Source organism: Vanellus vanellus (assembly GCF_965231255.1).
Source record: "Vanellus vanellus genome assembly, chromosome: 3".
NCBI lineage: Eukaryota > Metazoa > Chordata > Aves > Charadriiformes > Charadriidae > Vanellus > Vanellus vanellus.
Genome location: NC_138907.1, coordinates 47,326,397 through 47,351,365, shown reverse-complemented (window position 1 = coordinate 47,351,365; position 24,969 = coordinate 47,326,397). Strand labels below are relative to the sequence as shown.

Below are 24,969 nucleotides of genomic sequence, written 5' to 3'. Positions count from 1 at the left end.
AACTCCCAGTCCCCCTCCGCCAGGAGTAAAGCCATCTGCCTCATCAGCCACTGCTAGCAAAATGCACAGCTCAGGTTTGCTTGTGGATAACTCTTGTGTTTCCTCTGAGTGAGCACGTAGCGGGTACCAAGCGTCTCTGGTGAGCTTGGCTCAGCACAGCCTTTTTAGTTCTGTATCCCCCCAAATTTCCTCATGTTGCCCATCAGCCCAGATCCAGGGCAACTGGAGGGTGCAACAGGAGTCATTTCTTTCTTGCTGTGGTGGCAGGTGAGCATCGGTGCTGGGGCAGGAGACGGCAAGCTGCGCAGCCAGCTCCTCCGCTGCCCCAAAACCAGTCCCCTGCAGTGCCCTTGGCCCCACCGGAGGGGAAACCAGGCCGTAATTCTCCGCGTGCAGCAAGCTGACACTTACAGAGGTGTTCCTGGAAAACTGACCCCGTTTTGCACGGGGCGGTGGGGACAAGGCGGAGGTCCAGCTGCCTCCCTCCCCCTCTCCAGTGCTGCCGTGGGCTCAGGGCTCCATGGTGGGTCATGCAGGGAAAGGTCTGGTTCACAGGCAGCCCGGGCTGGATTCACACCAGCAAGCTAGGGAGATGAAAGTCAGCCTCACACCATGTCTCCAGAGCCAACAGGTTCTCTGTGCTGAGTAGATAATTCATTATAAACAATATACACAGATGTCAGCACTCTCTAGGGGAGCCACTCACAAGTGGTGGACAGGTTTTTTTCAAGGGCATCCATTTGTCAAAACCGTTCTCAAGATAATTTCTGGTGCCTGGGGGGATGCAGAATTTCATGCTGTTTTTTTTTTTTCCCCCGCTGGGCACAGGTTGTGCTTGCTCCCCGTCCCCCAAGAACCAAAATCTCAGTGCCAACCTGTGTGATGGCAGATTTGAAGTATCCTTTTTGTAAGGATGCCGCAGGGTCTGTAGCTGCCATTGGAGAGCAGCTGGCCTTTTTGGTGACTGTCCTTGCAGGGAGGCTGTTTTTCTGGAGTATTTTAGGAGGGAGAGCACCAGAGGGGGGCAAACAGGTGTGTCTGGAGACCAATGTATTAAAATTTTAATCTGGAGAGATCTGGGGAAATGGCTGCAGTGTTTGCTTTTCTGTATTTTAAATTGGTACAGTGCTTTGCTGAACAGCTAGGCTTTCTCCTAGGAGGCGGTAAGGAAGTTCTTCAGATGGGATGGGAAGTCTTCCACAAAATGCTGGGCAGCGTGAGGGGCTGCAGACAAACCCCAACCCTGCCAAGGCAGGTCAGCGGTTTAATTACAGAAACGGAGGCGGCCCGGGTCGGCGGATGCATGTCTCCTGCTGCCCCTACAGAAGAGGCGTTGGGGCGCAGGGCGATGTCAGACCACAGGCCGGGACGGCCGGCATCCAGCCCCGATGGCTTTGCAGCGGTGCTGGCAGAGGGGCTGAGCCTCCGTGGCAGCACTCTCCTGCCACCGGTGACTACGGATGGGTTGCCGGCCTGTGTGTCTCACCCTCCCCAGGGTGCCTTGTCTTGCTTTGCAGTGCCTCAGGGCACCACTGCTCCTGGCTGCCTCCCACCGGCAGAGCCTCGTGGGACGCCGAGGTTAGAAAGCCGGACCCAGCGTGGCCTTTTCCAAAAAGAAAACTGCAAAGATGGTGTCTGGTCGGTAGCGCTGAGTGGGTACGTGTGTGCTCAGGCTGCTCGCTGGGCTTGCTACCAAGCCGAAGGAACGGGCACGGTAAGACTTTAATCTTCGGCCTTGCTGGAGGCTAAACAAACCCTGACTGCACTGGTGTTTCCCAGTCCAATAGCCAAATGGCTAATTGCGTGCTTCTCGCTAGCTGCAGAGACCTGCACATGTGGGGTTTGCATATCTGCAGACTCCAAAGGGTTAAAAATAGATCCCACCCTGCTGATGGCACATTTTATGTCCATTTAAAGGTGCGCCGTACTTTTCATGTGTTTCCATCCTAACGCCCCTCTTGAGAGTGGAGAAAATGCCTTCAAGGGGGTGACATTTCGTTCAAGGCCCCCTTTTTTTGGAAGCGTGGCTGCCTGGGCCAGCTCCCCTTCAAAGCACGATGGCAGCAGGGTGGCATTTGCCTCTAACCGGGGAACTGCATGATTGCAGCATGTCTGTGGTGCTCTCCACTGGCACCGCTGCTGTGGTGGCTGCCCTGACACGTAGTCAGCAACTAACAAGTTTGTACTTCTGAGCAAGGCAGGGACCTGCTCTCTAAATGACTAAAATGTTTTCCTTCATTTTTCTTAGGATGGGGATGGGATGAAGTGATCGGTGCAGCACATGAACGGGCACTTTGGGCAGATTTAGAAGCAGGGAAAACAAAGCAGAGCTGCCGCTGGTCCTGCCATGGAGAGGAGTAATGGGATGGGGGCTGAGGTGGTGGCACTGCTCTGCACCCCGTGAGGCGTGTGCTGCTGCTGCTGTGGTGGCCGGGAGTGGGGAGCAAGGCAGGGTTGTGCACGGCACATGGGGGGTGCCAGCAGGTTTCCCCTGCAGAGCCATGCGTGGCGGGAGCCCCGTGCTGCTTGAAAAGGGGCTTTCTCAGCTGGCATCCACCAGGTCACGCACAGCCTAGGCCACCGCCTCGCACTGCGTGAAACCCAAGAAAGCCTGGATAATCTCCAAAGGGCAGACGAAATTCCCATATCAAGCAAGCTTCACTCTAGCTCTGCGAAAGCCCAGGGAGGTTTGCCTTCGTGGGAGGACCTGGGTGCTTTTATAAGGGGCTCCATTCCTCCCCCGGGAGCCCCCAGCCAGTCAGCGCAGCTGAGACCATATTAGGGATGCCATTCCCCGAGTTCTGACTGCACACCCCCATCACGTTCCCCATAGGAAGGCTCCCCGCAAGGTTCCCCCTGCCCTGACTTAAAGAGGCAGCATAGGCAGCAGCTCCTGGGTGAGAGGCGGGGAGGATGGGGCACGACTGCTCATCCTCCAAGCCAGCACTCTTCCCAAATGGGTAGAAGCAAGGACAAGCCAAGGTGCCAGCAGGGAGGGAAGGGGGAGCCCTCAGCGTGCCCCCTTCCTACGGCTTGTGGTTCCCAAGCCTGACTTTGCCTTCCCAGATGTCATTTCCCATTTTTTTTCTGCTGCCCCTGGGCAATTTTGGAATCAATTTAGAAGCTGAACTTGGCAGCTGAGCCCTGCTTCTCTTTGGTACGAAGGGAGCTGAGCCCTCCACGTGAGTGGCTTTATTTGGGACTGAACCTCAGCAGGGCACAGCAGTGCCCCGTCAAGAGGCTGGGAATCCTGTGTGCCAGGGACTGCTGAGGGCAGGGAAACCCCTTCTTGGGGAGCTCCCTGTGTAGCCTTCCTCCTACCCCATAGCAGCATCCTCCTCCACCCCTTGTCTGCAGCTGGAGCTATCAGGTCCTTTGGGGCTGCTTCTCTAGTTGGGTTGGGGAAGAGCCTTCAACACACAGGCTTTTCTGAACTGGAGCTGGAGGTGCTTCGGAAAGAAGGTGGACAGCTGTGGCAATCTTCACTTGACAATCTCAAAGCACACAATCGTGCCACTGAGGTCTGTAAATGTAAACATTGGGATGAGGTTCATTCTGTGTTGGACACCCACCATTTCCAGGTGAAGGAACAATGAGATTAGGTTACACGGATTTCACAAACTGCCAGCGAAATCAGCCAAGAATCAACACTGAGCTGCCACTAATTTCTGGTGTTTAAAATCAGATTCAGGAATATGCACTTGAGCTGGGCTTATTCCTTAGCCCCCTCATTGCAAATTCTGTAAAGTTTTTTCAAGCATTGAATTATTTTCCACAATGCATTTATTATTACCCATCAGTTTATTCTTTGGGAAACTGAGTCTCATCACTGCAGGCTGGTGTTAGGTTCAGGACCGGCACTGGGCCCCATGACAGGCAGGTGCCAGGTTTGCACATGGGGAATAGTGAGGCATGCAGGTTTCTGTGGTGGACAAAACAGCCTGAAGCTATAGGAATGGCTGCTGTCCCCATCACCTAGAGGTGACGCTAGCCCAGTAGTGATGGTCTGAAGCACTGATGTTGCTCAGCTGATCATTTCAGCAGTGCTCCCTCACTGCTGTGAGGTGGGGAGCAAGTTACAGCACAGGTGCCTCCATTTCTCCCCCAAAATTTGTGTCCTCCCAGTGACAGATGATTGGCTCTCAGGGGTGGCCAGCCCATACCAGAGATTTGTAATCCCTTGCTTGTGTCAAATGATGTTCCAGCCTCTCGGATGCTGTGCTGTGGTCCAGGGGTGAGAGGAGGAGAGGAAGACATGCCTGGAACTGAAAAAGGAACATGAACAGGAATGACAGTAAAAGTAATCCCAAACAGTGGCTGGATTGCTGTCCCAGAGCTCCAGAGGGATGGGAGTATGAGAGGGGAACAGCTTTGTGCAGCATTATGAGCTTGAGACAAGGTTGGAGGAAAGTGTGTGGGCTCAGATACTTCTCCACCACCTGCCTCTCCCTGAATGGGTGCACACAGGATGCCTCCTACCCTGGCTTGTGGAGGTGGCATCCAGTAGATGTTACCAAGACCAGGAACTTGACAATGTCTTGCACTTTGCAAGTGAATGTGTTGGGCTCTGCCACTTGGAGCATGATCCAGTTCTGCCTTGATGATTTTTTATGGAAGTGAGATGCCTCCACACGGAGAACTGCGTCGATCCCTGCCTACCCTTTCTTTCAGCAGAAGTTCAGAAATAACAAGATATTTTTGACAAACATTCAGAACGCAGACATTCCCAGACTGGGTTTCTTTAATTATCCCTTTTAAGCATGGAGAAGGAGAGGCGGCTGCAGGCTCCCACAGCGTTGCATCTCCCATCCTCTCTCCAGCTTCTCTCCCGGTTCCTGGTGGAGATGTGGCCAGGCTGACAGAGTGGAGCAGAGCTGGTGAGGGGGAGAGGAAGAAAGCAAAACAGGGGGTGAGGGAAGGCAGAGGGGACCAAGGCAGGGTATACATACATGGAAATTGCCTTCCAGCACTCCTGGGTCCAACACTCCAGCTGTGAGGAAACACATTTTGCTCTGTTGGAAAGAAAGGCAAGTGGGCAACCTGCACAGACCAGGGGAACACAAGCAAATCTGATGGACAGCATGGGGGAACAAGGGTTAATTTGCTGGAGAGGGAGAGGCTGGCTGTTGGGAAGGCGAAAGGCAGTGTGTGAGAGGGGTGCATCCACAAAGCCACTGAGCTGTGCTGGGAAAAGTGGCCCCAAGCCTTTAGAAGAGCCCTAGGTTGGATATGGCAAGCAAATACACATGGATTTTCAGGGAGCAGCTGAATCTGGAGTTACACCCCTTTCACTGGCCACCTGGGACGAAGGGATGTGGTGGGGCAGTGTGGGGCGAGCACGCAGCCACCTCCACCAGCACTCACTCCCCACTGCTCCTACCTCTTTGGAAACCCACATCCATCACTGAAAACACTCAGATGTGTAGCCGAGCGTGGGGTCGCCTGCACTGCCCATGGGGAGCTGCGCGGCTCCCCACATCCCACACCTCAGCCATGGGATGGGCAGCAGCCAGGCAGCGACCCAGGCTCACCGGCAAGCTGGCTGGTCACTGGGGCTGCTCAAGCAGAAGATAAAGAGAGAGCAGGCAAGGAATCTCTCCCGATTCTTCTGCGTCTCCCTTGGCTGGCATGTAAACTTGGATTTTTCTCAGACTGAGTAGGCAGCCTGCAAATATGTTGCTGGGGGCAGCACCTTGACAAGTACCCCGTTACTGTTGGCCCTAAGATCCGTCCCCTTGCTGGGATCGCCTTGACCTGTCACCAATGGTGTGCAACCTTACGGAGTAGGGGCCAGCAAGAAAAGAAAGGGGGAAAAAAAGACTGATGCCAGTAGGGACCTCATTCTTTGCCCATGGTAACAGTTTTAAAGCGCGGAGGTGAGCTGCGTTCACATCGCATGGTGAAGAGCCAGCCTCGCTGTGTGCCCAGTCCAGGGCTTGATGCTGCAGCAGCCAGAGGACACTGGGCAGTTGGAAACGTCTCTCCCTGCTCCTGGGCACACATCCCAAGGAGCTACATCTCTCAGAAAGGCGGATGCAAAGTATGGACCATCAACAAGGCTTGGAAGAGCTGCTGAGGTTGCTGCAAACTGTGATGCTGTGTGTGCTCAGAGGCACAGCCACTCAGAGCTGTGATGGGAAAAGCTTCGGGTTGCTCCAAGAAAAAAGGTGAGATTTGCACAAGTAACAGGATTTGTGCTCAGAGCTGCTGGAAGAGGGGTTGCAGAGTTTCCCTGGCGGGTTGCAGCCTATCCTGGCCATGACCAGATTTCCCAGAGCTCTGGATAACAGCATCAGGCAGTTCTGGGGGACTTTCCCCGCCAAGCACACTACCGCTGGCCAACCTGCCCCACAGAGCATTCAAACTAGCTTTGGTGATCCTTCTTGCACGACAGCATTACCCCGTGGGCATCTGGTACAGACCTAAAAGGGATAACAGCCCATGAAACAAGACACTCTGCATCAGTGGGATTAACCAGGCTTCTATTAACAGTGCAATGGCTTGTTTTGTGAGGTGACTGGGACAGCTACCCCGGTATTCGGCAGAGCTTCACTGATCTAGGTGAAGGCTGAGTTTTGCAGGTCTAGGAGGCCTGTGTTTTTTCCCTGCCTGGCAAAATATTCTTGCTGGTTTCATTTTTATGCTGTTAAATACTTTAAAAATATGGTTCTTTATGATAAGCAGCTTCTTTTCCCTCTTTCCTCTCTCCCCCAGACTTTACCCAAGCGATAGCTCAGCAGCACAATTTCAGATCATGACAGCTCCTGTTTCGGCTGGAAGCTAGTCTGGCGATCTAAAAGCTGTGTTGACATGTAATTTTCCACTACTACCACGTACAAACTGTCCACTGTGCCCCCTTATTGCCCACGGCCACAGAGAGGTGCAATAGCAAAAGACTGCAAGTCAAAACTGTGTGTAAACTACTCCACGCACTTACCCCGTGTCTTTCTGCAACCGCACTCTGCAAAATAACATATATGCTCATTTTTCGTTTCCTGCTACTTTTTTGCATAAAAATCAAGTTATCTCTCTGCTGTTAACTTTGCTGTGGTTATTTCAGACAGAAGTAAAACTGTTTCCCAGGCCAGGCTGCTCTCATCCCTAGAGAGAAGCTCTGGTGCTCCCACGCAAACGGAGGTAGCGGAGGAAATTGGGACTCTTGGGGTTTGGCATTGATGCGTCATCTGCTATCGATCTGGTTTGAAACTCTCGACTTACCTGGCCACCTGGTTTGCTACCTGGAGGACAGCAATAATAAGGATTAAGAGGCATAACTGAGATCCTCAGGGGGAAAGTGCTTTAAAAGGAAAAAGCATACTTAGAATTTCAAGTGGTGTCTTTATTTCGTTTTTAATGAAGGAAAAAACCCCAGCAAAATACGCACGGGAGGAAATTCTCATGTTAGTATCAGCATCATAAATATTGTAGTTCTTCACTCAGGAATCATTTAATAACTGGCTGCTCTCAGCCCATGGAAGTCTCTGCCACGAAGTATTGAAGCCAAAACTCATTAGGATTAAAAAAATAATAATGTTTATACAGCTATGCTGAGAACATCCAGAGCCGCTGTGTTGAGGACCGGGAACGATTCTCATCTGGCACATACAGAGCTGCTTGGCTTTAGCTGGAGGGATGAGGGAGGAGTTGTCCTTCACCCAGGACAGTCTCAGCATCCTCTCCCAGAGCTGCTGAATGTGCTCTGGACCCAGTTTGGGGTGGTGGGTGGCCTGGAGGGACACTGGGCCCTGTTTCCTGGTGGTTCCTGCACTGTAAGCCTGAACATTGATTGTGGCAGGCCATGGGAAATGTGCCCGACAGCCACCACCGCTGCTTGCGTCAGCCTTAGGTAATGTGTGATTTTCAGCCTCAGCGTTGCTGGGTGTCTGCACGCTTCTGTCTTTTTATACAAATGGTCCCCAGTCATTTTCCAAGCCTAGCTACTGCCGATCTGCCTGGCATTGCAGAATGTCCAGAATATGAGCAGAATATCAGAGTAAGGAACCAGAGTCCTGATTAATTGGGGGGAGGGGGGGGTAATCTACTTTCCCCTCTAGCCAACACTGCTACAACAGCCTTCTCTAGTGCCGTCTTCAGTTACAGGTATTTTCATACCAGTTGTCCCCCATTATTTTCCAAGAAATGCCCTCTGTTACAGCAGGTGGTGCTGAGGGCATGGCTGGAGTGCAGTGGGACCACAGAGGTCCCTAAGGACCACTAAGGGCAACAGGAGAAGGCAGCAGGGACAACAGAGCCCTCAGTGGGGATAATGAATGAGCAAGGCAGCTCCCAAATGTAATCTCCAGGATAGCACTGAGAGGGGGAACACTGCTCCATCTGCCTGGTTTTCTTCCAGCAAAGCACGTAGGGAAGGCTCCTGTACGTCTGCCTTGGGCAGGGCACCATGCATGGCAGAGCACGGTGAGAAGGTGCTCTCAGAAGGAGTTCCTCACTCATTTTTGAAGCTCTTGTGTGATGGCTGGCATGTCAGGGGTGCTATTTCTGTGCCTGTCCTCCAGGTAGGTACGCTGCCCAGACTCCACTCCGTGTAGCTCCAGTGCTGCCTACCCCTGAGAGAGCTGGCAGAGCCAAAAGGAGCTGGAGAAGCTCTAACTGGTTTAAAAATGGAGCTTAATAGGTTAGCTCCAGTGCTGCCTACCCCTGAGAGAGCTGGCAGAGCCAAAGGGAGCTGGAGAAGCTCTAACTGGTTTAAAAATGGAGCTTAATAGGTTTATGAATGCAGCTGTACAGTGTGCCTGCCTGCGGCACCAGGCCCTAGACACCAGTGCAACTGGCCTCTTCTGATTGCGTTTTCCTCTGGATTTCCCCAACATCCTGATGTCACGGGGCTGTTGCCATAACTGCAAGAGCTGGGGGGCTGTGAGGGCTGAAGGGACATATCCCAGTGCTTCTGCGAAGGTCAGGCAACGTCTGTGCCCCCCTCCCTCATCCCAGGGCGCCACCAGCTTGCAAAGCCTCAATCAGTCCATGTAAAAAACAGAAAGCTGTATTCTACTCTGTCTGAGCATTGATTAAACTAAACCAGTTTGGTTGTATTAGCTCTATCAGAGATTGCATCAAACTGCTGCACAGGCAGAGGTGCTGCGTATCACTACCTGTTATGGTTTGAGACACCCACGACAATTTATTGTCGTTTAGACAATTATTCTATCACCCAATGACCCCTCCCTAGCCAGGAAGGAGAATCGGGGAAAAACAAGGAAACCCAAGGGTTCAGATATAAATAGTTTTAATAGGATAAGACTATATAATTAACATTAATAACACTAAAGAGCCAATATTGATCCCAGTACCAGTATAAAATATACAGGATTATACTCAGCCCATTATACCAGTAGGAAGCTGTGCACTCCCAGCAGTGGACAGCAAATATGGGACACTTTGAGTGCTACAGCTTTGGGAGAAAGGGAGGGCATCAGGGGTCTGGCACTGGGGCAAGGAGTTCTCAGGATCGCAGCCATCAAGGAAGGGAGAGAATTCCTCAGCAAACTTTCTAATTTATACTGAATATGATGTTCATGGTATGAAACCTCTTGGCCAGCTTGGGTCAAGTGCCCAGGTCTCGCTCCATCTCATCCCCACACCTGGCGAGCTCAAAAACACTGAGACCTTGAAACCCATGTACCATAGCTGGCTATAAAGTAAATATTTTCACAAATTCAGACACTAGAATCTTCTAATAGTGCAGTTTTCCCTAACATTAGGAAAGAAATTAGTCCTGTGTTGCTCAAACCAGGACACCACCATCCTCTCTCATTAAAGCCACCAGCACTTTTGTCACACTGTACAGTCTGGGCCAGTGTTTTCCACCCTGGATACCCGTGTCAGCTTCCCTTTTTTCACTTGTGCCAGTTAGGGAGGCCCAAGGCACGGCAAGTTAAAAATACTGTTTGCCTCCTTGTTAAAAAAAAAAAAAAAAAAAAAAAGTAGCTTCCTACTACTGTTTCTGAAAATCCATCAGTGCCCCCGTGTGTTGGTGCGGTGGTGGGAGAGGTGGCTGTGCAGAGCGCTGCTGCGTGCTGCCGAGGGAAAGCAGGTTTGCAGCTACCCAAAAATGGGGCATTTGCAACCTGTCAGCTGGAGGGTTGGGGCTGGACGAGGGGGAGCCCGCTGTCTCCTCTCAGAGGGGTGCTGTGAACTGTGTGTGTTGTAGTGGCCATGGCACCGCAGCAACCTTCCCCAGGGCAATCGTAGCCCACGGGGGCAGGATTTGGGTGCAATGCTTCTACATATGGAGTAAGAGAGAGAGAAAGAAAATATCCAGAAATCGCTGGCGGGTCATGGGGCACAGGCGTTTGGTGGCGAACCGGTGCCTGGCCGTGCCCGTGCGGCTGTGCCAGCACAGCCAGGTCTCGGTGCAGACACGCAGGAGGGCCAACGCCAGCTGCGCAGGCCGCCCTGCTTCCTGCATTTACCTCCGAAGCATCTCATTTCCCAAGTGACCGCGGCTGGATTAGGCGAATCCTATTCTGGCGTTCACCGCAGATGGATTTTTAAAGCAGATTAATGGAAAATGGAGAGAGAGAGGTTCCTGTTGTTGCAGGCGCCTTCGCCTTCCCCTCGGCAGGCACCCTACTGCTCTGCCCAGCATTTTTGCCTTGCGGAAACAAGACAATCGTTTAAATCAGCCATTACCCCTGCCGCGGTCTTGCACAAAAAAGGAGTTGTTGTTGCAAACGCATTATTTCTGACGCGCTACACGTACTCGGTGGTTTAAAATATAAATATATAAATATACTCAGTAGTTTTAAATATCCCTTGGCAGGCGCAGGGCTGAGGAGGTGGCGAGGCAGGACGGGTTTCCCGCCTCAGCCGGTGCCGGGGCAGCACTCGGGCTCCAGCACTCCTCCTGACAGGCCCCGGGCCGCCGGAGCAGGCCGCTGCTGGAGGGGGCCCGGTTCTGTGGCCGCCCTCATCCCGTTCTGGCCCGGTCAGAGCTCGCCTTGGTGCCGGGGTGGTGGCGGTGGCCCGGGTGCTCTCATTGCAGCGTCCCCTCACCGTTCCACCTCCACCTCCTCCCCCCCCCCCCCCGGCGCTGCGGCCGCCCGGGGCGGCGGAGCCCCGAGAGCCGCCCCCGCCTGACGGGCCGCGTGCGCTCCGACGCCCCCACGGTGGTGGTGATTGGGGAGGGGGCGGCGGCGGCGCGCCGCGATTGGCTGCGGGCGGGCGGGGGCGGGGCCGGGCGCCGCTGTTTGGATTTAAACGTTGCAGCGGGAGGGGGCGGGCTTGGCCGGTGGCGGAGCCCGGCGGCGGCGGATCCTGCCTCCCGGCCTCGCCATGGTGGTGCCGGCGCGGCGAGTGAAGACGGAGTACATGAAGCGGTTCAAGGAGCCCAAGTGGGAGTCGTGCGGCGCCTGCTACCTGGAGCTGCTGCACTACCGCCTCAGCCGCCGCCTGCTGGAGCAGGCGCACCGGCCCTGGCTGTGGGACGGCTGGGAGCAGGACAGCGGTGGCAGCGGCGGCGGCGGCGGCAGCAGCACCACCGGGTCGCCCTCGCCACCGGGCGCCGGTAGCCCCGCGGCCGCGCAGGAGGAGGAGGAGGCGGCGGCGGCGCCGCCTGCGCCGAGCGAGGCAGGACGGGCGAGCCCCGGTACGGAGCGGGGGTAATGGCGGCGGCGGCGGTGGGGAGGGTGCCTCCGGTGAGCTGGGGGGCGCGGGCCTGCGGTGAGCTGGGGGACTGCCCGCCCTCGGAGGCCAGGCGGGCTCCGCCGCCTCCTCTCCGGGGGGCGTCAAAGATGGCTCCATCCGGGCGGCCCCTGGCGAGGAGCGGTCTACCGCTCCCCGGCCCCCGGCTCGCCTTACCCAGCCTCGGGGCGGGGGTGTCCTCAGGGGCCCGGCTCGGGCCGTGCCCGAGGGAGGACGATGGTGTTGCGACGCCGGTGCTGAGGGAAGCGGTTCGCGTCAGGCGGGCGGGGAGGTGCGCGGCGCTTCCCGCTCGGTGCCCGCCAGACGGGGCGTGTGGGGAGAGCCCGACCCGCCAGAGCGAGACCCCTCTTCGGCTGGGGGGCCCCGGCGGCTTCCAGAGGCGGTCGCCCCTCCCTGACGGAAGGCAGCAAAGCGCCCTTCATCGGGTCCTCGCTGGGCCCGCGTAGGAGCCGTAGCTGCGGCATCGGAGGCGTCGCTTTTAAAGAGCCGAGCGATGGCAACTCTCACCCTGAGTCACAGGCCCTTATGTAAACGGTTGCCATGGCAGCGGAGCATCGCCGCCATTACATAAGCCGGTTCTCTGGCAAAAGCAGCGCAGGTCGGGCGGTGTGTGCCGGCGGCTGGCACTTGGGGCCACGGCTGTCCTGGGTCTGCACGCCTAACCTGTCTCAGCTCAACGCTGAGGTTTGGGCTTGGGTCTGTAGCTGAGTGCAGGCAGCTCCGTAGGCTGAAGCAGGTGCAGAGCTAATAGTATTTGGCTCTCTTCTAGCGTATCTTGCCTTTTGAGGTCTCAAGGATTAACTATGCAGAGTGGGTAGACAGGTAACAACACTGTCCAGCTTCCAAAGTTGTTTTCTTAATCCCATACGATATTGTCTCTTGCCTGTAACGAAAGAAAACTTTGTCTGGCAGCCATTGATTGGTGTTTTGCAATGTATTTTGGATTGGCTGTATATCTGTTGCAGAGTAGCAGGGAAAATCCTTGAGAATTGTTCAGTTAAGCCTCATGCTGCCTGGGTGGTGTTTTGGGGTTAGATGTGCTTGCTTGGAGGGGGGAGACATTAACCAGTTTCAATGCCCTTTGGTGCCTGACCTTACCAGAATGATGCGTATTGTTATTCAAGGCTAAACTGCATTCATTGTCTTTAAGAATACTGTATTATAGAAAAGTGTTAGCTATGCTGTCATCTGTTCAAGTGGTCTGGTGTTTCAGAGCGTGCTAGTGATTCAGGGAGCTGTAGTTCTTGTGGCTGGCTTGTGGGGTGCATACAGCTGCTGGCTGCCAGGGTCGTGCATTCCACCTCCTCAAAGCTGTGCGGTGATGGAAGCATCCCAGTTAACCAGTAGGTAACAAAGTATGAGCAGGTCTAATTTTGCTTTCCTCAAGCAGGCCTTGAGGAAGTTAGACTGGGGAGTATGTATGGAATGAGTAAGTAAGTAGCATCTCAGTGAGAAGAAGCACTAAGGAATTGCAGCAGAAGAGGGAATGGTTGCATGGGAAAAAGCAATGTGTTCTGATGGGCAGCCTAAAGGCTTGGCTTCTGGTGAGAGGAGGGTGGAATCTGTTGAAGCTGCACTCAGAACTTGGCACTTCTACCTCTTCTGATGCAGTCTGAACATGTGCCAATCCTAGGCAGTTGTGGTATAGCCCAGAATTTCATTCTTCTGCCCATTGAGCCAGTGGGGTGGACCAGGTAGCCTGCCACATTCTAGATGGGACTGGCAGTTGCCAAGGCTAGAGGCTGCTGGCTGGGACACTCTGGTCCTTGGCCTGCTCTCTGTTGCTCTCCCTGACTCCTCTCTGGGAAGAGACCTGGCTGGAGTTACTTGGTAGCCTGATTCTGGTAGGGCCAATTTTGTCAGTGGATAAAAGCTTGATAGCTATGGATGTGCTGCTCATGCAGGCACTTCCTGTGGTCAGTCATGGTGTGTGTGACTATCCAGTGCATGTATAGTTGTGTCCTTGCTTACTGTATCTCAGCAGCAAAGGGACTGTGGAGCAACAGTGGCCTGTCAGTCTATGGGGTTTTGAGCAATTGTGCCTCTATAGCTGATGCAACTTTGCCATGGCTGCTGTAAGGGAGTACCTAATGTTCTATTAGGTCCTTGCTATTTTACACTTATTATGGGAGAAAAATCTCTACCTAACATGCATTTCTTTGCCAAGTGGCTTAGGATAAATGTTTTTATAATTTCTGCCATTATTTAAGAGCTTTGCAAGTCCTTAGCAAAAGAACTGAAAACAACTCTGCTTAGGCAGCTGGATTAAGTGGGAACTTACTGTATAGTAGTGTGTACACTAATATGTAAGCAAGTAACTCATTCAGTATTGGACAATTGTAAGGTTGTATTTTTCTTTTGCTTAGCAGCTGGCTAATTAAAACATGCAGAGGCGATAACATAGAAGCTACCACTCCGTGAATCTTCCATTATTCAACTGCTTTTTTTTTTTTTTTTTCTCTGGAAGAACTTAATTATAGTGAAGTGCTGTGGGGGTAGCTGAGTGTGCTCATATTGATGACATTTTTTTTGTCTTCTGAATCTGACGTCCACCTACACGCTACAGCATCCTGGTTGTTACTTGGCTACTGCCACTTCCCTCTCTTCTGTAGAGAACCTGATTTCTGGCTAAGTGGTATTGACAGTGCTTGTGGCCAACTACGTTTGGCCAGCATTAATATTGCCTAGTATCTGAGGTAAAGCCAATTCAAAATGGTGTTTGTGGCCACTGTTGCTTCTTTCCCTCATTAAGATGAGCCTGAGGGTGCTTGTAAAGAAGTTTGTAAATGCTCCTGGTGTGTGTAGAGAAAGCTGATGTGTGCAGCTTGACTTTAAGGTTTAGTGGGGTTGTTTTAAAGTACTACCAATGTGAACACCTGAGGCAGCATGTTGAACAAATGTGTTTTGTTACTGTATCTCATGCTTAAGCTATAGCTGAGAGATACCACAGTGTGCTTGGTGGCAACTTTGGGTTAATTCCTTCTGGCCCTTCACTTGCAGCAACTGTTTGTGGGACTGTTCCGTAGAACGTGCCCAGGCACAGATGTGCTTTAAACATAATCCAGCAAAATCTTGACCTACATCAACTGGTACAGTTGACACATCCTCAAAACTGTCAACAGAACCCAGTGGGCTGGTAAGTGAAGTGCAGGAGTTCTTGGCAGCAGCACTGCTGTCAGACCTGTTGCTTGTGAAATGATACTGCTGCACATGCATGGAGGATGAAGGCATCTTTCAATCCTTGCTGCCATTTTGCCTTCAGCATTTTTGTGCAGAGGTCTTAAATGACAGCAGTGACAAGCTGGTATCAAAGGAGTTGCCACACAGTAGCTGGAAAGTGACTGATCTGGATTAGCGCAACTCAGGAGAAGATCCCGTTTCAAACTTGCTCCCTGATCCTGTCTGCCCTGGTGTTGCAGGTATATTTGCTGGCCCAAGGACATGGGAAGGTGTATCTTGTGGTGGGGGAAGAAGGCAATAGTGTCAGTTCAGGGGTTTTATAGTACTGTGACTCAAAGCTGCTCCATTTTTTTGGGTTGGATAGCCTTGCTATCAAGCCAAGCCAGTCATTGCTTTCTGAACTCTGCTACAGATGCAGCTTGCCTGAATCTAATTGACTCTGAACTGTGTGTTGCTGGTAGCTGCAATACTGCCTCATACAAGATCTGTCTTGAAGCAATGATGTTGCAATCTGTTTCAGCTGCAGTAACTACTTTCTACTGAGCTTTAGTCAGTTCATACCCACAACTGAGCATATACTTCCTTCAAGAGGCCTTGGAGACCTGCCCTGGCAGTTTTAAAATGCAAAGTGCTTCTCCTGAACCTGAGGTAGTGCTGTAAGGAGCAAACATATCTATATAGAGGTAATACTGTTGACTCCTAGGACCTGTGGGTCTGATTGGAAGGGTGTTGGTACTTCTAGTCAGTCAGCAGAGCCTTTGAAATGGGAGTCTGATCTGCTCTGGAGAGCATGCAGTACTGTGGGAGGGAGAGGAGCTCCACTTGAGCTTTTCCTGCTTGACCCCTGGAGGGGAGCTTTTATTTACGCTAGTCGGGTGACCCCTTCTGGGCAGGCGCATTCAACAGCCATATTGGGTGGGCCTGGCAGCCTTGTTCTGCCTGCTAAGCACTTAATCCCCTCCTGTCCAGTGTGCTCTGTTTAGCATCCACGATGCAGTTTTCAATGTTCCTAGCTTTTTCCCCCCTCCTGTCTAATCCCTGTCATGCTGCGGCCAGTCAGTTCTGAGTTTCCTGTGGCAGCTGGAGCTGGCACACTGGATGGGAAGGAGAGAAGGAGATGGGTAGGTGTTGCTGGTGGTTGGGCTCCCTGAGCAGCTGGGCCTAACTCCTTCCTTGCTATCAACTGCTGCTTTTTTACCTTCCTGTGAAAAGGCCATTTTGCCTAACAAAATGCCTTGGATATAAACTATAGTTTAACAGTTATTTAAATCTTTTAAATAAAAGATACCTACCTTGTGCTTTTACCAACTGAGTTCTGTCTAAATGCACTGCAGGAGTGAATTCGCTGAAATACCTGCTCTAACAGCAGGTGCTCATAGGGTGCTGTAGTATGCTCTGGCATACAGCATTTACTGTAAGACTGTGTGCAGGACTCTGTGTGCCATTTACCCATATGCTTTTATTGCTATTTTGGGACAAGCTGGCTCAATCATTTCTGCGCCAGCTGGGACTATATCCTAGTGAGCAGTGTCCCCAAGCATGGCTGTTACCTTGAAGTCATATCTTAAAGCTAGAGTATCCATGCAATTGCAGACTCACCGTTTTTCTGTATTTTAAAGTTTCTAAATGCTACCTCTGCTGATCAGGAAATTCCCATTGCTGCCTTCTCCTTTGTAGAGAAAAAAGATGCCATTTTCCCTGAACAAGGATGGAACAGCTTCCCAAACTAAAAGCACTCCTGTTTCAGGACTGACAGCAGTATATCCCCCCATTTTCTCAAAACAGTGCTTTGTTCTCATAATGGCCTTGCTTACACAGAAGGGGACCTAGACAGTCCCTTCTTGGGAGCAGGCTGTGTAGAGATATGCATGAATAATACTTTGCAAGGGGATAGCTCTGTGCTGCCTGTTGCAGCTGTGATGAATGAGCTGCCTTGTTAGATGTGGAGCTGTGTGTCCCAGAGCCCAGGACACTATGCAAAGCAGGTCTTTTACCACACTGAGGTCACTGGTGCTTGCTTTTTATCCAGCCTTGGCTATAATGACTGAAATTTTGTGCACCTAATATTTAGATATGTAAAATTTGTTTGTCCATTTTCTGTTTTTCACTGTCACTCCTTTGGCCTTGACTGTTCTTGGTTGTTTTATGGGGACACTTGAGATAATTCTTAAGAAATACAGCTCCAAATACTTTAATACTTCTGGCTACTCTTTACCAAATACTCAGCTGTACCAGTATCATCTGTAGCTGAATGCTGCATCTGCACAATTTGGAAGACGTGTGTGTGTAGGCCAGCCTGAACAGGGCCAAGCACCAGGGCCTCTGTGCTGGTTGGTAGCAAGTAGAAAATGTGCTGGCAAGACTAACAGCTAGCAAGAGAGAGCATGAGGCTCACCTTATGGGGATGCTGGAGCATGTGGCAAGTCTTCACGTCTTTACAAGTGCAAAGTGAGTGCAAGAGTAAATGGATGTTTAACCAGTGTGCCAGGCAGGAAAACTTCCATTTCATCAGAGCTGGATGGATGCAGAAGCAAAATTAAAGCAGTGTCAGATTGGGCATGTACTTGCTTGACTAGCTAAATCATATCAATTAGCAAGAACACTTGCTATTGTGTCACAGGTTTGGCAAGCCCTTTTGCTTTTAATGAAGACACCTAGGTAAAAATTTCTTCTTGTTGTTTGTGGTCAACATCTCAATATGTACGCAAGCCTTAGTCTAGATGAACTCCTGTGCCTGTGGAGGAATTCCCTCCATACATACCAGTGTATGCTGGTTGTGGCTGAAAGCACTGAGCCCTGGAACAGAGGTAGCTTGCAGCTGGTCCCTACCACAACCAGAAATAGAGGGTGTGGCAGAAAACCTGCAAGTTCAGTGTGATCATGTCAGCAGAGTTTGACTGTATCACTGTGTCTAGCAGAAGTGGCATCTAATGCTCAAAGGTGGACACTTGAAGGGAATCGCTTACTTGTGGACTGCTATGCTGTTAGGTTAATAAAAGGTTTTAGTTGCCTGTTACATAAAGGGCACCATTGGTCTAAAAGTCACAGAGACTTCAGATCACAATGTCTGCTTGTGCCCACAATGTTTAGGGGTCATGTTCAATGTCTAGCATACAACTCCAACTTGTCCACACTACTGTTTAAGATTTGCAGGATGGAGAGCTAAACCAGGGTTCTGTGTATTTATTGTTTTCTGAAGTCATATTTTACTAATGTACTCTAAGCAGTATATTTGATTAGAATCATTATAGAATCATTTAGGTTGGAAAAAGACCTTTAAGATTGAGTCCAACCATCAACCTAACACTGCCAAGTCCACCACTAAACCATGTCCCTAAGCACCACATCTACATGTCTTTTAAATACCTCCAGGGATGGCCCTTCCACTACTTCCCTGGGCAGCCTCTTCCAATGCTTGATAACCCTTTTGATGAATAAATTTTTCCTAATACCCAATCTAAACCTTCCCTGGTGCAACTTGAGGCCATTTCCCCTTATCCTATTGCTTCTTACTTGGGAGAAGAGACCTATGCCCACTTTGCTACAATCTTTTTTCAGGTAGTTGTAGAGGGAGATAAGGTCTTCCTTCAGCCTCCTTTTCGCTATACTAAACAACCTCAGTTCCCTTGGCTGCTCCTCATAATATTTGTGCTCTAGGCCCTTCAGCAGTTTTGCTGCTCTTCTTTGGACATGCTCCAGTGTCTCAGTGTCTTGCTTGTAGTGAGGGGCTTAAAACTGAATGCAGTGTTTGAAGTGCAGCCTTACCAGTGCTGACTACAGGGGGATGACCACTTCCCTCATCCTGCTGGCCACACTGTTGCTGACACAGGCCAGGATGCTGTTGGCCGCCTTGGCCACCTGGGCACACTGATGGCTCATATTGAGCCAGCTGTTGACCAACACCCCCAGGTCCTCTTCTACTGGGCAGCTTTCCAGCCACTCTTCCCCAAGCCTGTAGTGCTGCATGGGATTGTTGTGACCCAAGTGCAGGACCTGGCACTTGGCCATGATGAACCTCATGCCATTGGCCCCAGCCTGTCCAGATCCCTCTGTAGAGCCTTCCTCAAGCAGATCAACACTCCCACCCAACTTGGTGTCCAGATCTTTGATAAAGATATTACTTTAGATTAGTATTAACAGAGTAGTTCAAGACCTTTTGCCATCAGTTTGTAACACCTTACAGATCTCAAAGGTGGGAAAAATCCTCAGCCATTCTTTTCCAGTCAGTAATTGATATCCATGTTATCCATAACATGTTATCCATGTTATCTATTCACTTGACTATGTAATGAGGTTATAAAACAGACCTGTTCAAAACAACCTTATTGTAAGGCATGACTTTCTTAGCAGCCTTTCACTTAGATTTATGAAGTATTGCAGTGCTATACCAGATATTAGCTTCCTTCATCTAAAGTCTAAGACCCAAATTTTTGTATTTAAGAAGGTAGTATTGAGGAAACGTCAAGAACTGCTAGCTGTCAGGCACCACAAGCAAAGGAAAACTCGTTCCACCACAGTTCTGTAAAGCAAGATTAGATCTTATGGAACAGTTGTGTCCCTGTGTTTTTATTATTTAATATCTTATATAATGCTGATTCAGCCTTCAGTGTTGATCTACACCTGCAAATTAACAATGATACAGACTCTAAATTCTTCCTCATAAACCCTACTCTGCATACCCAATGCCTGGAGGACAAATGCTGGACCCTTGTTAGGAAAGGTTTAAAAAGCATGTGTGGGGGAAACGGGCCTTGGAGGGTATTGCCTGTAGAGTGTGGTACTTTAAATGTGGAACACACTTCACAGAGCAGATAGTAAAGGTGATGACTATCACTTTCTAAGTCTTTGCTTCATAGTTGTTTCTCTTCCATTAACAGAAAGCCATAATCAAGTTGTGTGTATAATCAGGGAGCTTGAAAATGAAACCCTTTTTTCTTTCAGTGGAAGCTTATAATATGAGGAATTTAATATTGTGCATACTTGCATCAGACTTCATCTCTGACTGGCTGGCAGCATCTACATGGCACTCAGCAGTCCATCTGCTTGCTGTCTGAAAGGTGGAAGGATGACATCCAAAGACACAAGATCACTGGGAAGAGTCTTCAAAATACTGCCTGGAGCTATTGGTTATCTGTAGCCTCACTAGTGAAAGGCATATTTACATATGTGAAAGCTGATGTACAGAGGGATGGGCTGGGAAATACTGTAGTCACTAAAGAAAGGATGAAGGCATTTAAGCAAGGTAGACATCTGTTTTACTGAGGAAGTAATGACTTCCATTTCTAAAAAAAAAAAAAGCACAGCTTTAATGATGTACTAAGAGAGGCTGTGCAAATCAGACATTAATGTATCATCATTGGGAGCTTAAAGGATAACCTTTTTTTTCTTTAGAGAAAGAAAAAGAAGAGCAAGAAAAGCAGCAGAGGAAAGAGCAAGAAAAGCAGCAAAGGGAAGAGAAAGAAAAAACTGTAGAACAAACTTCTGTAAAAGAAGCAGACAAAACCAGCCGTACAGGACGATGTCCGAGTCGAAGTGCCTTGTCCAGTCGTAATGATCGAAGATCAGCCAAAAGTCCTCAGAAGACAGATGCACCAAAGGAGAATAAACATCCATTTGCTCTGTATGGGTGGGGAGAAAGACAGACAGATACTGGAAGCCAGAAAACTCACAATGTTTGTGCTTCTGCTTCAGCAAATGAAGTAAGTAAAAGCTTCTGTTTTGTTAAAGGGCAGTGACTACTTAGTGCATGGGTAAGAGATATGTCTAATATCGAGGTAAAACTTCTCAGGGATGCCTTTATTTGAGTATTATGGAGAGTCTAGCAATAAATTCTGGAAAAAAATATTCTAGCAATAAACCTGAAGAGGTTTGACATGTCCGAATCAAATAGCTCTTAACTGTTAATTGGTTCTTAAACTTCCCATGTTTGACTAATACTTTCAAGTTCCGATTAAAACTTGGCTATCTTGTTTCTGGCTGTTACAGTGCTACGAGCAAAACTGGCTGTTATAAATATATCTCTGCATTCTGAACTTCGTGAAAATAAGAGAAAAGCAGTAGGCAGTTAGCACCAGGCATCACACAGCACTCAGGTATATAAGCACTGGGGTAGAGCTTGTGCTGTGAAAGAGTGAGTTTTGCTGGGGCACTTCCTAGGAATAGCAGCCTTGCTGAGAAGGTATGAATGCTGCTAAATTGTCTGTCTAGCAGCCTCTTTCAGTGGGTTGCCAGCAGAATGGTCTATTGGATGGCTGATGGATTGCAGGACTGATGTAAATATTAGCAAAATAGCACAAATAACATTCATATGGTCATGGACAGCACCAGGATTCTGCTGTAGTGGCTTCTATTTCCTGGCTTAGCAAGAAACACCAAGGCTGGAATGTTATAACAGATCCATGTCTGTCTTTTGTATAACTCTCCTAGGCTGGTAAAACATAATCATTAATGTATTCCTGCCAGTGTCTTGCCTTTATCTTACTACTAATGTAGAGTCTGAATCTATGTCCCAAGATATCTGAGGATTAAGGTGCGTGTTGTTCTTGATGTGTATGATAAAGCTGCCTTCTGATGGACTGCTTTGGAAGGGATTTGAAGCATAGTCTTTTACTTCCTGAACAGCTCAACCCTTTGAGGGGAAGGAGGAACTTGCAGCTCTTAAAAGAAGCTGCCCTTCCTGATGATGGATACTGTTACTGGATTGATATGCTTTGGTCAGGGGTGGACATAGTTGACTGGTGCTTTATATTGAAGCCTAACAGGCTGATGCCTGACTGGAGCAGAGATATTTATACTTTCTAAGACTCCTAATGCTGCTTATGCTAGAAAAAGTTACAGAACCCCTAAGATCGGGTCTTGAGTTTGGAGTGAGTGGGCAGGACACTTCTGAAATGCTTCCAGTTGTGTAGTGTTGTCACTAAGGATCTTTAAGTGGGAACTGACTACTTACTGCCTGGCTAGGTCACTTTTCTTGAATGGTTGAAAGCTGTTATTTTCCCCTAATTGAGATAGGAAACAGTTTTAAATTGGGAGATAGAAGCAAGCAAACACAGAAGCTGGCTCTTAATCTTAAATTTTGGGAAAATATGGTAATTTATTAATATAAAAATGTATGTACATTTGCCTGCAGCATGTTAAAATTAATTTCTTCAGTGTCTAGTAAGGAGTCTCTAGGGATTTGTGTTGCTACTATTGCTTAGGTCTTAAGGGATGCTTGGGCATATTGAGGGATGTTTAAGAATTTAAAATGGTAGAAATAGGAAACTCAAGGTTTTTAGAATATGTCAGAATAAGAAAGAGAAACATTGTTTAATAGTGTGAAGTGGGAAAGATAATGCAGAGTAGAATTTGAGGCATTTTATAGAAAAAAATTTCCACGTTTCTGTTCTGTTAGTGGTACAAATTACAGAAGAGAATAGAACCTTGCTAGCAAACCCTTTTTCTTCAGGATGGGCACTGGGGCAAATACAAAGTGATCCTTGGTTTTTCCTGGGGGCATTCCTAGGCTGTTTTCCTGCTGTAATACTAACTTTGGTCTTTTAGATTCATGAATCTGCTCTACGAGCAAAGAACAGGAGACAAGTGGAGAAAAGGAAGCTCTCTCAGAGACGAGTGCGCTCAGCAGAAGCAGAGAAAGCCTGGCGAATAAAGCCCTCCCCACCAGATAACCCTTGGATGACAGAGTATATGAGATGCTACTCAGCAAGAGCTCGGTGAATTTGGATTCCCTTAGGCATCTTCAAAAGAAGTTACACATATCAGGACACTGGTGCAAGGAACCAAACTACTTATGCAAGGTTTTTATAGGGAGTTTCCAGCTGTTAAATTATTTGTTACAATATTTTTATCTTGGCTACCTACCTCACAGTGGGGTGTATTGTTGGAGCCATAGCATTTGAAGAGGCTTTTAGATATAGCTACCCAAACTTTTAAACAATTCCCCTTTTGGGAAACTTTCTAATGCTTCAGTTGACTTGTTTTGGGGTGGGAGGGGGGAACCTTAGCATACAGGGAGTCAAAGCAAACACTTTTTTGTTCTTGGTTACAGATAATATCTGTTGTCCCTTATTTTAAAAGTCCAAGTCACAGGGAGGTGGTGGTGGGGAAAGACTTTAAAGGTGTGATGGAGGTGCCTTTGCTTTTATAGTACTAATCAATTTAATACTTCTACCAAAATAAGTATATTAAGACAGGCAACAGGAAAGCCAGTGGGTCTGGTCAACAGCACTAATAAATGTAGATGCTTTAAGCAGACAAATACCAAGTATTGTTTGTATATAGAAACTTTCAAAACACCTTGTTTGATTAGTGAATCTGCTGATGCTAACTTTTATTGCTGTTTCTAAGGTCATTAGAATAAACTACAAATTTTCAGGGCAAGAAGCAGCTACAGGATTGTTTTGCTGTTGCTGTGCCTGTTGTACCAAATAACTGATGTAGACAATCATCTGATAGCTACTGCTCAATAAGCAGTTGCTTGTTCTACTGGTATCAAGTTGTACCGCTGTATTAAGCCTGTGGTCACACTTACTCTATGCTTAATCGTGTAAATGCCAGTTTATTGAAGGAGAGGGCTGGCTCCTGTCTAGTGAAGTCTATTTTTAACACTTAAGAATATCTATTACACTCGGTGGGGGTCAGAGTGCAATATGCATTCCATTTAGTGGTATTGTACAAGTATACTGTTAAAGTTTTTAAACTTGAAAATCACATTGATAGTACTTGTAGATGAAGTCCCGAGAAGCTTTCTGCCTCTTGAAATTGGTGCAGGACCCCTCACTATAGGGGGGTGAGGGCTAGGGGAAGGAGGAGAGGTCTGTGTACTCTTTAGTAAATAAGAATATATAATGGTGTTTGAACATTCTCACTTTGTAGGTTCTACTTCTACATAGTAAGACAGTCATTGTTTGCGAGATCCTCAGTGATGTTTGGTTCTCCCCCCCCCCCCCAAGCTGCTGTAAACTTTTTGTTTGATAACTGAGCTTTAGGCAGATTATTGCTGTAGTTGTGAGCTTCAAAGTTTAGTTGAGATGTGTTGTGTGTTAGTTACATATCTTGGTTATCTCAGTTTAATTGTTTTGAAGCTTGTGTTTTACAGACTGGACACCTCATAGGAAGCACACCTGCACTTCTGCAGCAGAAACCTGCACTAGCTTTAGCTTCATTCGACAATCTCAGTGAGTAAGCAAGACTCTAGAATTACTACTGCAAGAGTTATGTGCTTAGTAAAAAGTTTGATTGTAAGTGTTACTGAAAGAAAGTAATCATGTGAAGGGACCAAGCACTGCTGCCTCCTAGTGTTAATTACATTACATCAGTAAAGGTTTCATTAATCTCAGTTTTAATCTTGTTAAAATGTCCTAGAATCCATGAAACTATAATCTGTTTTTTTTACCCACCTTTTAAGTAGAAAGCTATAAAAATACAGAGAACTCTTGTTCAGGCTACCTACTAGAGTTATTACAGCTTTTAAGAATGGGAATGTATGCAAAGTATGATTAAGTATGTTTTACACATAGCAAAATCATTGCATTCCAATTTTTAAGTGAACCCAGGGTAGAACTTCTGTTTAAAACTCTAGAACAGTGCCCAAAACTGAGTCAAACTATTCCAGAGGATGCCTTTATCCTATATGAGATCCCTTTAATTTCCTTCATTCTATGTTTTCCTCTTTAAATAGCTGCTGTAAATATGCTTAAGTTGCTTTTGCTGCTGTTTCAATTCAGAAATCTGCTCTAGGTTTGAACAGTATCAAAGCACTAACTCAGTAGTGTTTAACAACCTTATTCAATAAAAGCTCTGCCTAGTCCTGTTGCCCAGAATACCATATACACCTCTGCCTTTGTAGGCATCATGTAACTGCACCAGATAGACTATGCCCTTGGTGCATTTTGTCACGTTAAAAAACTTCCTTGATTGTGTAGGGCAGGACTTATCTTGCCAGACTCTCAAAGACAGCTTCTACAGTTCTCTCTTCCCACTGAGTGGAGGAGCCAAGATGATTATGTGCCTGCCTTAAGTACCCATTTTGGGTAAGATGAATCTTCCACTAGGTGATGGTGTTTCCAATAACTGTAGAAGGCTTAAGTGACTTTTGCCTTGGATACCAGGTACCAAACTTAAAAC

At 48.6% G+C, this 24,969-nt stretch overlaps 1 protein-coding gene across 1 annotated transcript; it reads left to right on the top strand.

The window, feature by feature from the left end:
- Window positions 1–11,295: 11,295 nt before the first annotated feature.
- CCSAP (centriole, cilia and spindle associated protein) lies at window positions 11,296–22,571 on the top strand (the record flags this gene model as incomplete). The annotated part of the gene is made up of 3 exons (XM_082481789.1): window positions 11,296–11,608; window positions 20,236–20,543; window positions 22,387–22,571. 3 exons carry the CDS (start codon window positions 11,296–11,298, stop codon window positions 22,558–22,560), a joined length of 795 nt encoding a protein of 264 aa, XP_082337915.1. The 3' UTR covers window positions 22,561–22,571.
- Window positions 22,572–24,969: the final 2,398 nt, after the last annotated feature.